A 12,036-nucleotide genomic window follows, 5' to 3' on the forward strand; every position below is an offset into this window, starting at 1 on the left:
TATTATCTCACAAAATACCTGCTGCTGGAACTCTGCATTCACAAGGATTGTTTATTCCATTAGACATGAGCTTTTTCTAATTAATTTCCATCTGTTATCTTGTTCATATTAAGCCCTCATTGTAATGATTGGATGTAGTCACTGGTCGTTGAGGTGAACCAAAATCCACACCTACCTGTAATGTCAGCAAGAAGGCTCAGAATCCATACATAGGCACCGAAATATATGTAGCCCGAACTTCTGTATTGCTGAACATTCCCAAACCCGACTGAAATTAACTGAAGTTGCTCTGCACCAATTAAAAGCAGGGAAAGCACTGAAATCCCAAAGATCATTTTCTTTTAATGCACATTAAATTATCACAAGAAAGACTGGAATTTTTACCTGGGTTGGAGTGAGGTTCCAAATTTACTCATTACAACACAAAATTGCTCCACAGATAAAGGAAATTTGGACTTCACTGACTTTACTTACGTGTGTTATCAGCATGCAATACAATTAAAATATCACAGAATATTCTGAGTCAGAAGGGACTCACAAAGATCATGGAGTCCCCCCCTTGGCTTAGAAAGGACCACTCAAAATCAAAACCCCGTGTTTTAGAACACTGCCCAGATGCTTCCTGAATTCCAGCAGATTCCAGCCATGCCCACTGCCCTGTGCAGACCATTCCGTGCCCACCGCCCTCTGGTGCAGACCCTGTCCCTCACCTCCAGCCGCCCCTCCCCTGACACAGCTCCATGCCGTTCCCTCGGGCCCTGTTGCTGTCATACACAACAAATATCTGCTTGTGCTGTAAAGCAGAAACTGGAAATTAATAGAAATACTCTCAAAGGTAATTGAGTTATTCAAGAGCAGAGAATTCCTGGACAGAAGAGAAGCAAAGACTGACAGAAGTTCTTGTATCGTTGCAAAGAGGTAATACAATTCTTTTCATTAGTAATTTCAAATGACTTATTGGTGAAGGCTCTGGGGACACCTTGTTGTGGCCTTCCAGTATTTGAAGGGAGCAACAGGAGGGGGAATGACTGTTTACAAGGGTGGATGGTCTTAAGGGCAAGGGGGGATGGTTTTAAACTAAGATGGAAGGTTTACATTGGATATTAGGAGGAAGGTTTTCACACAGAGGGTGGTGATGCACTGGAACAGGTTGCCCAGGGAGGTTGTGGATGCCCCATCCCTGAAGGAATTCAAGGCCAGGCTGGATGTGGCTCTGGGCAGCCTGGTCTGGTGACTGGTGACCCTGCACATAGCAGGGGGTTGAAACTACGTGATCACTTTTGTCCTTTTCAACCCAGACCATTCTATGATTCTGTGATTTTCATAAACAGTTTATAAATCTCTACTTTAATATAGTGACAATTTTAGAGAAATTAATTAATAAAAGTAATTATATCAGGAGATCTATGACAGTAAGTCATCAACTGAAATAACAAGAGGAATTTTAAGATTTAATCAAGCAGCCAAGACATACTTCTCTGTTGAAAACTGTGATGAATCCTTTGCTAGGGCATCTCTGAGCTCATGGGAGTGCTAACATCTTTGACCAACATGTCAAGCAAAAGTCACTTTTGAAAAGGTGCTGGGATACCAGAAGTGTTTTATTTTATAATTTTATTCAGGAAAATTAAACTGACTCCACAATCCCACTTACTCCTGTTATCTCCATTGCATAATGTCTCATTTTCTGACTGATTCCTCTACCTTACCATCCATTCAACTTCTTTTCTGTACAATTCACAGCCTTGCTGGGCAACTTGTTCCCATCTCACTGCTCCCACAGTGAAGTTCTTCCTAAATCTACCCTCTTCAGTTTAAAGTCATTTTTTTCTTCCCTCATCCTATCACTATATGCTCTTTTAAAAAGTCCCTCCCAGCTTTCCTGTAGGCCCCCTTCAGGTACTAACTAGTTTGAACCACTTTGGTTGTAATGAACTGACTAGAGTCAGAACTAACGCAGTCTTATGGATTCTCTGGTACCTCTCTGTAAATTCGAATGCAAGGCAGGGACTCCCCCTCTCTCACACACATTAGTAGCAAATAATGTTCTTGAAAAAAACTGAAAATCAAGATAATCATGCTGAAGAAAGAGCTACTTAAGAAGGCATTACTATTTCTTAAATGCCATTTATGAGGTTCAGCATAACAGACTGACAATATCATCAAAAAGCTGAGACCAAGATAGTCATGTATTTCAAAATGTATGTAACCATAGTAGTTACATTTCATGTAAACATATGTAGCATTGCTATAAACTTTAAGCTTTGTTATTCACAAGCTTAGGGCTTATTACCAACGTGTAAACATTAGGACTTAATTATTCAGTTATTAGAATTATAGAAGGGTAATTACCTTAGATAGTGGATATCAATTTCCATATCATCCCATTTACTTGGATAAGACATTAAATCTTCCTTTAAGTGATCTCTCCCACTTAGGGCTGTTAAAATTTGCTTACAGAGGGTGTAAACTCAATTCTGTTTTCTACTAAATCCTCAGGCATTGGCTGCATCCCTAATAATCCCTAATAGCCAGAGGGTTTATTTGCCATCTAGATCCACATTACTGGCCCCAGTGTCCCAACACCAGAGCATCCAGGTGACAACGTCCTTGTTTGCATGTTGTACGTATTATTTTCATACCCTGAATCTCATCCATTTTTAGAGCTCAGGTATTGGTGGTGGTCTCCTCATCTTAAAGGACTCCACATAGCAACTTTCCATCTTCAATACTTTCCCACTACATGGTAAAACTCATCAGATCAGTGAATAAGGCAGATCTCTTTTCACTCTCTGGTAATTTGTTGCATGGCAGGGGCCTCTTCCACACCTCACCTCTTCCCCTGATGATATTCCAAAATCTTACTTTCTGGCCAGTCCATGATCACTTCCAAGATTCCTGGATGATTAGTGTTCCCCATCCAAGCCCACTACATAAGCAACACAATCCACTTACTCCAAGTAGCATAGTACGTGCAAGGGACCTTCCCTTTAAACATCCAATTTAGCACCAGTTAGTTGTGCTTCAGTACCAATCACTTCCGAAGCAGCTTGAACTCCCTCATACGTGGCTAATAGCTCCTTTTCAGTTGGAGTGCAGCACTCTTCAGACCCTCTATATCCTCCACACCAAAATCCATGGGGTTGACCTTGGGTATCCCCTGAGGTTATCTGACAAATGCTCTTAGTGAAGCCCTTCTCCACAGTTGCAATGTAGAGCATGGTTTTTTACAGCACAGCCTATCCAGACTGGTACCAGGGCTACTGCATGGGCTATTTCCCCACTTAATTTGTTCAAAAGGCTGTTGTTCAGGGCCCCATGAATGTAGATGGACTCTGTTCCCTCATGACGCAATGGCACCAGGGTACACTGTGTGCTAGTGTCTACCAGAGGCCCATGATTCTGTGGTTCTGATGTGCCAGACCATTGAATCCACACAGTTCAATACACTTAAATGTCCCTTTCCTCTCCCTGGCTGGAGGCAGCGTCCCTCTAGTTATAGTATCCATCATATATTTGAAATCCTGTTCAAACTATAATTTGATGGAAAAAGACAAGTTATATTCCAAATATGAAAACTTCAAAATATTTTACTGAAATCAAAATACAAAGATTCTGAAGGTCACTTTCTCGTTGGGTTATTTTTAAATATCCATGAATTAGCAGTGGCTTATTTCCAGAAGTCAGAAGTCAACAACATGCAGGTAGGCACTTTAAGAGCCTTTTGTTTTCCTAATCATTGCTTCCATCACATCCCACTGCTCCTTGGTAACCTAAAAAGGAAAAGAGAATTTTATTGGAATTTCACATAATAATTACGCATCCAAATACTTGAACAGAAAATAACAGGCAAGAAGTTTAGTACCTCTCTCAAATTATTGAATTCTCCAGCCATAGAAACATATTCTCCGCCATCCAGTCTAATAACCTAGAGAAAGCATAAGCAGTGTATTTAACAACAACACTTTTTCTGTAGCATCCCCTTGATCTAAGCATTTTTAGTGACTCAGATCAAACTAAATCCACATTCAAATTGATGTAATTCAATCTTTAAAATAAAGGTTTTTGAAGGTTCTTAGAAAGATTAATAACTAAAAGATCACTATTTCAAATTTCAAAGTAATTTACTTTTTTCATTTCTGAAATACTATAACATAACAGACACTTAAAATTCAGAAAAAATCAGACCACCATGAGGTTGACCGTATGAATGGAATCAACTGCAACTTACTGCTCCATTAACCCAGCTTGCATAGTCACTGCAGAGATAGGCAGCAAGATTTGCAATTTCTTCTAAAGTTCCTAGACGGCCACAGGGAATCCTCTCAATCATTCTCTTCTCAAACATGCCAGTTGGGTCAAGACGGCTAAAAGCACCCTGAGGATGAAGAGAAACATAGGAAATGTTTTAACTACATCAGAAATTAAAATCACAGAGAGCTCTAAGCTTAATGTGGAAATTAATATTTGAGAACAAACAGCCTACACCATCTTTGTCAGTGGGATTTTTTGAGAGGTAGGAAAGAAAAAACAGAATTCACTTCTGTTGCACCAATATGCATCTATTGTGGGTGGCAAGCTGGAATTTAACACCTGTTTGGGACAGTCACACAAACAAATGTGGTTATTTTCCCCAGACACCCTTAATGTACTGCTGCTGTGCAACAGGGAGAGGAAGAGCAGCAAAGTTACAGAAAATCAAGAAGCACTATACAGGTAGCTGTAATACCATTATTAGCTGTTACTGCTCATAACTGTAATATTTAGACTCAATGTGAAAAGGATTCTTCTTTCTCTTGTTGCAGCACTCATCCCTTCTTCTTCCTGCTCCAGCTGGTCTGGATTACTTCCTTCAAACCCTCCAGTCCTCCTTTTCACTCATATCAAAGCTTCCATATTTCCTTGCTGCCTTATGCTTTCCTCTTTCTAGTTTTGTGATTTTCAACAAAACTAGTGAGTTTCTTTTCTCATAGACCTAAAAAAGACTCTGAAATTTTGGAATTGAGATGCTTTGTTTAAAGAATTAGGAGTTTAAATAGAAATAGGCACTCATACTCATCAATAACTCACTTCACTTGAGAAATAACATATAGCCTCAAATCCGCATAAAAGAAAATATATTAAAATATTTAGGCATGTTATACTTTGAAACATTCAAATAAGGTTTATTTTTACATTAGTAGCATTCTATTTTATAAACTAATTATTGAACAAGTTATTTACCAATATTATATCACAACCTTAGATTTCCAAAGAACTCGCACTCTAATTTGGTGGTTATAGAAAAGATTAGACTATCTTAAGTGCAAGTCAAGTATGTACTACAAAGCATATTCAAGGCTGCGTTTCACTGCATGCTATGTACCTTTGTTTTAATTGGACCTGGTTGAATCACATTGAATCTCATGCCATATTTACCCCATTCAGCTGCAAGAGACCTAAAAATGCATTAAAAATGGATCAATATTTTAAACACATTATTAAAATAATGCTATTAAAAATAAATAAATAACTGAATCTTATGTGTGAACACTAAAATTTGAGTTCTGAAACAGGCATTTCCACTTAAGGGGTTTTGATGCTTTTCTTAAGAACAATAATATTTCAGAAGAAACAAAATAAAATCACATTCAGAAACACAAGAACGTTGATTTAATTGACACAGTTTAACTTTCTTGCATTGTCTCTAACACTTCTGGGTTCTGTGAGAAGCTTTTCCAACTCACAAACCCACAGACAAAAAAACCACATCTTTAGTCACAGTGTTATTTTATAGCAAATTAACAAGCTTAACAGGCTCACTACAGTCTGCCTAAGTGCCACAGTCCATTCAAGGCAAGGGGCAAAAGCAGACAGCCATGAAGAACAGCTCTCCCAACACACAACAGTTAAACTTTAGAGCCAACTCTAAGACAGACAAATTGAACCACTAGAGGAGTGGGCAAAAGCGTGGGAAATACATGCAAGTGACAAGGAAAAAAAATAAAAAATGCACCCCAGTGGGAATGCTGCTCCTATACTAGAAACTGACACGGTTTTAAACTATAATTTACTCCCAAATGCATCAGATGCTTTCCAGAGCCATTGTAAATAGAACTATTTCAACCAAAGGACTCCGTTGCTATTCTCTTCTGTGAGTGCTCAGAGGTATGATTTAGCAGAGGGTTGTTAGAGTTCGGATACTATGGTTAGTCTGTGGCTGGACTTGATGATCTTCAAGGTCTTTTCCAACCTGGGTGATTCTCTGATTCTATAATTCTTCTAACCACAGCAAATGGCTTTTGGCTGATCTTGTTCAAAAGTAACAGAAGGGAAAAAAACAAAAAACAAAACACTAAGCAAGAAAACTCCTGATAATTACATTTGCTTCTACAAATACATGCACTCACATTTTCACTTTTATGTTATGATAAAATTTATCATAGTAATAGCAGTTAGCACTTAGTTCTGGAAGAATCTGTCAGCATATTATTTTGTTGCAAGGATACTAGAGGTTGGAAGGTTCTCTGATCACATAAAGGCATGGGAGGATTACATGAATTGTACCTCTGTTTTTATATTTACCCTATCACAGAGATGTGAAAAGTAACTTTCGTCTATTACTCACTTGCTCAATGCTTCTACACCAGCTTTGGCAGAGGCACTTGGCACCACAAATCCTGAACCACTCTCTGCATAAATGGTTGTAATACAAAGGAACGCAGCTCCTGGAAGTTGCAAAAAATGTTAACAAAGAAAAAACAACACATACAAAGATAAAATTTAGACCATAAGTTAAAAAGCAAGCTCAGTGATATAGAAGTTTGCAGTTTCAGTGTAAGGGATGCCATCTGCTCCACGTTGAAAAAAGATTTCTAGAAGATCTAGTCTTTTTTCCCCCCCTTCAGTTCCCCCTATTGTGAATGTTAAGAGTTGTTTGGCACAGATGAAAACAGGCAACGATCAGGCTATTAAAGCCTAACTTCAGACTTGTACTGATAATGAGCCCAGGCTAAACAGAGCTGTGTTGAATGAACCTAATCCAGAAGCAAGAATAGTAAAATTACAGCCCATAAGTTTGAAGTACACTTCAATTCATACATACATTTTATTTCTAAAGTTTATACTCATAAAAAGGAAAATATCTAACCAATTAAGTCTTCTCATTTAGTGAGTGAGAATGCATAAATAATATACTAACAGATTACAAACCTCTTTTAAACGTCACTGCAAACTTACAGTCTAAAAGCAGAGCTCTTCTATTATTTATTAAAGCACATCTAATACAGGTCACCCTTCAGTCCTAAAGTACAAATCTTCTTGCATCTCTCTCTCTCTATATATATATATATATATACATGTGTGTATATTTATCATCTTGTGAGATGTATAGTATCCTGATAGAGAGTCTTAAAGTATTTGCATTGGGTAGAATTTGTCGCTTCAGAAATTAAGGTCTCTGCTCAATTATTAACAATAAAAAGCAAATAAGCAAAAAGAAAATGAAAGCAGATAATGAAAGGACAAACAGATACACACCTGATTTACTTGCAAAAATACATCTAAAAACAAAGAAAAATCTTTGTACAAAAATGCTTACATACAAAATCCCATAGAAAGAAGGCATGCAACAAACAGCAAGTGAATTTCTGTGGTCTGTAAGCATAGTGGGGAAATGAAGAGAGGCAGCATGAAGGTGAATGACTTCTATTTCATGCAGAATTTGAAGGCAGAAGCAGCAAAAGTAGTTTTAATTCAGGAGAAAAAGAGACAGACATTCTTAAAGCTGTATTTTACCTTACTATAAGATGCTGTAAGCATCCATTAGGCCACAGAACAAACTATTAACATATTTGCTAGAATGATACAATGAAGCATCGTTGGGGATGGGGTTTTAACTAAGAATGAACTACCTCAAGAGCAAAACTACTACAGACTTGCAAAAATACCTACACAACATTAAGCTTATATAGTTACCATTAATACAATACAAACTTTATAGGAAGTACAGAGCACTGAGTACATTTTGAGTGCTTACCCTGAAGTTAGAGGAATACAGTGCAAATAAAAAAGGATTAATTCAGCACAGTGGATGTACCTAGAGAACATCATTCATAGGGCCATATGAAAAAAATCACAACCTACCTTATGACTCAAAATGCTGTTTGATACCAGATGACCAGATGATCTTTCAAGATCCCTTTCAACTCAAGCCATTCTATGGCTACATGACAGTTAAGAAAAACAAAAAGCCTCAAAGGCAGTATTCACTAGTACTATCAGTACTATTACTTTCTTAACTAACACAGATAAATAGAATACCCAGGAGAAATAACCTATGCTTTAAACAAAGTTTCTTCAGTTTTACAAGTGTTTAACAACTACTGCAACTCTACAAACAGATTTTCAAATGCAACCTCTATATTTTGGGTCCAATCTTAAAAGCAGACACGATGATAGAATAATTGCTAACCAGTCCTGCTGTTTGATTTTTAAGTATGGCTTCTTTCATACTCACAAAACTGGCTATTATGCATAGCCACTGTGAGGGAAGGAAAGCAAGTAACAGCATGCTACAAGGCCTAGGTACTACTTAATGTAAATTGGAGATACCTTTTTGTGCTTTAATGAGTTCCTTTCCAATTTCCAAAGTTACAAAGGCGGTACCATTAAGCACAATATCAGTTATCGTTTTCCATGCATTAGCAGAAAGTCGTTCAGAAGGGGAAATAAAGTTTCCTGCTGCATTGTTTACCACAACCTGAAACACAAGGAGTTAATTAAAAATAACTCTTCCTGAGAGAGGGTCTCTCTACATAACATAAATTTGCTATGACAGTTATTTCCTTCATACCTACTCAGAGCATTTTCAAAGACAGAAGTTCTTTACTTCCTTTACAGCACTTACATTAGGATGCCCTGCCACTTGAATTAATTCAGCAACAGCATTCTTAACAGAAGCTGGATCTCTCACATCACACTGGATGGCATGGACCTGTGTAACAATGGAAAGGCAGCCTTAAGAATTCAAATGCTTATCACACAAATTAAACAATCCCCCAGAGGCATATAAATGCGTAAAATATTTATAACCATTTAATGTGTAATTAAAATTCTCAGTTCCATAAAATTTACCTTATTCCCTGTTTTAGAAGAAATTTCTTCTGCCGTTCCTTTCAAAACATCAAGCTTTCTAGAAATAATCATATATCAGTGAATTTCAATTAAATGCAATTACAATTCAGAACAATAAAAGCTGATGAATCCTTTCTGAGCTGATACGAGCTAAGTTTTAAAAAGTGATACATATTGGAATTTTATTGGAATTCAGGTCATCAATACTATTACTATCAGCACATACAACACTATAATTTAAAAGTGGATTGAGTAATTAAACTAACAGAGTAAATAAACTAAATTTATACAGCTTGTGAAGAAAAGAAACCAGATCCATTCAGCACTCGACACTAAAAGCTCCAGAATGTGTTCATTAATATTTACCGGCTTGCTATGACACACGTGGCACCCAAACTGGACAAAGCTGTTGTCATGCCTTTGCCAATTCCAGTACCTCCACCAGTTATAAATGCCACTTTCCCCTGAAATGAATTTGGTGGCAACATCACTTTCTGAAGAGGCGAAAAGAAGGCAGCTTGTGGAGCATTGCTCTCTTGCAATAACACATTTGGTCCATGGCTGAAGAACTGAAAGAAAGGAAAAGAAATTCCATTTCCATTTACAGGACTGTTACTAAAGATCAGATTTCCTTGCAAAAGTAACAATTTCATAGCTTCATTTCTGTTACACAAGCTGAATACAAGAACGATTAGCTTGCATTTATATTGAAGCTACTGAAAGTGCATGATAGTGTAAAGCAAATGCTAAACTAAGCTACTTCTAGACACTCCAGCCCAACTAACATGAACAAAATCCCATCTGCAACACTGAAATTAACAGGTGACACTGTTAGTAATAGCTGAATAGTCAATCAGCTGGATGTGCCAATGGGACAAACCCTCCACAGTGTTTTGGTAGTGATGGACACAGCCCATTCCTTTGCTCACCACCACAGAGATTGTGTAAGCAAATTGTGTAAGAAAGCAGCCAGAAAAGAGGCCACAGAGCACGAGGTATTGCACCCAAGTTAATACGTGTCTCTAACTGCACCAAGCTCACATGTCTGAGCAGTCTGCTCAGGGCTGGTTTGCACAAAGGGCCTTCTTGAGAGGATTCATTCCAATTAATCATACCAGCACTTAAGGTCAAGGTCATCAATTAACTAACAGCTACAAAGAGAGGTATAAAGAAGCCAAGCGACGTGAACAGGACAAAAACCAGCTGTAACAAACTCAACCAACACAAGGGGGTGGAAGCGAACCACGGAATTACCACGGAATTATTAAGTCTTTCCTAACAAAGCACACCCTCACCAAGCGGGCATGGCTGTGCGCCGACCTTTCACCCACATGGCATCGTGCACTGCCGCAGCAGACACTGCCGAGCCCAAAAGGGAGAGGGGAGAAACAGGGGGAGCCTCACAGGGAGCACGGGGAGCTGAGAGGGTATAGGGGTCCCCCAAGCCTGAGGATCTCTCTGCCTGCTCTCATCTCCACGAGAGCGGGGAGCGCCTTACCCGCCCGGTGCCGAGGAAGCGAACTGAGGCGTTACCGCGGAGAGCGCTGCGGCCAATCATTACCACCGCCATCTTGTGCTCCGGGGGTGGGTTTACAGCGGGGCGGTGCGGGGTGGCCCGGCCCTTCCCTTCCCCCGGCTCCTCTCAGCCCTGCCCGCTGCCGTGGGAAGGCGGGGAGGGGGGTGGTTGTAAACTTGGATTCCTACAGTTCACAGAATCACAGAATCACATAATTGTCAAGGTTGGAAAAGACCTAGAAGATCATCTAGTCCAACCATTACCAATACTTCCCGGCTAAATCATATTCATCAACACAACATCCAGACGTTTCTTGAACACTCCCGTGGTCGGTGTCTCCACCACCTCCCTGGGCAGTGCATTCCAATGCCTGACTACCCTTTATGAGAAGTATGGCAGTTTCTGCCATTCAGATCACCCCAATGTAAGAAACATTAACCCCTGGTGATAAAGTTTATAAACAGTCCAAGAAGCTGTTGATACAAAAGGATACTAAGGAAAAAATATCCCCAGCCCAGTGTAAGTAACAAGGAGAAAGCTGGTGCACTGAGGTCATGGTCTGTTTCTGTTCAGGGTAAAAGATGAATGGTGGATCGCCTCAGTGCTCCATTTAGATACTGTTTCACTGGGTTTGATGGACTGTGGTGCTATTTCATGAGTTAGTATGTTGAGTTAAGCCCGTAATGGCTATCTGAAAACCCCTTTATGTGCTGGTAGTCACTGGAGGAAATCAAGTTTTGAACCTTGATGAATCATTTTTGATCAGGATCAGAAAACTTAAAGAAAGGGCATTCTTTTAATCAATCAGGATTGGAGAAGCAGTGAGAAACTCAAAAAGTCTAGAAGGTAAGTGGGATTCAATAGGAAAATGATAGCAGAAGATAGAACAACCTGATCTAGAGGGAGGTGTCACAGAATCACAGAATGACCCAGGTTGGAAGGGACCTCAAGGATCATGTAGTTCCAACCCCCCTGCCTGGCAGGGCCACCAAACATACACATTTACTAGATCAGGTTGCCCAGGGCCCCGTCCAACCTGGTCTTGAACACCTCCAAGGACGGGGCATCCACAACCTCCCTGGGCAGCCTGTTCCAGGGCCTAACCACTCTCCTAGTAAAGAACTTCCCCCTAACATCCAACCTAAATCTTCCCTCTTTTAACTTAAAACCATTTCCCCGTGTCCTGCTATTATCAGCCCTTTCCAAGAGTTTACTCCCCTCCTGGGAGAAAGTTCCCTTATAGCAGGGCGTTGGAACTACATGATCTTAAAGGCCCCTTCCAACCCAAACCATTCAGTGATTCTATTACACAGATTAAGATTCCACCAAAATAACATTCCTGAATTCACATCTGGGATAGGGGAAGGGCTCAGCCCCATGCCGGGCACTGCGCCTCTCGCTGGGGC

At 39.5% G+C, this 12,036-nt stretch overlaps 1 protein-coding gene across 2 annotated transcripts; it reads right to left on the minus strand.

Annotated features, from left to right (window-relative positions):
• Window positions 1–3,572: 3,572 nt before the first annotated feature.
• DECR1 (2,4-dienoyl-CoA reductase 1) lies at window positions 3,573–10,694 on the minus strand. Of its 2 annotated transcripts, none has more exons than XR_014942493.1 (10): window positions 10,613–10,694; window positions 9,481–9,683; window positions 9,115–9,172; window positions 8,888–8,974; window positions 8,593–8,740; window positions 6,608–6,707; window positions 4,730–5,438; window positions 4,232–4,378; window positions 3,866–3,928; window positions 3,573–3,773 (listed from the first exon to the last, which is right to left on the minus strand). XR_014942493.1 is itself a non-coding variant. In XM_015855971.2 (10 exons), exons 1-10 carry the CDS (start codon window positions 10,682–10,684, stop codon window positions 3,714–3,716), a joined length of 1,011 nt encoding a protein of 336 aa, XP_015711457.1. In that variant the 5' UTR covers window positions 10,685–10,694; the 3' UTR covers window positions 3,573–3,713. The 2 variants fall into 2 exon arrangements, 1 of the variants encoding a protein (XP_015711457.1); XM_015855971.2 differs by having other exon boundaries at window positions 5,366–5,438.
• Between the last annotated feature and the right edge of the window lie 1,342 nt (window positions 10,695–12,036).

The sequence above is a fragment of the Coturnix japonica genome, chromosome 2, assembly GCF_054131305.1.
Source record: "Coturnix japonica strain WE chromosome 2, WE-NBRP24, whole genome shotgun sequence".
NCBI classification, from domain to species: Eukaryota; Metazoa; Chordata; class Aves; order Galliformes; family Phasianidae; genus Coturnix; species Coturnix japonica.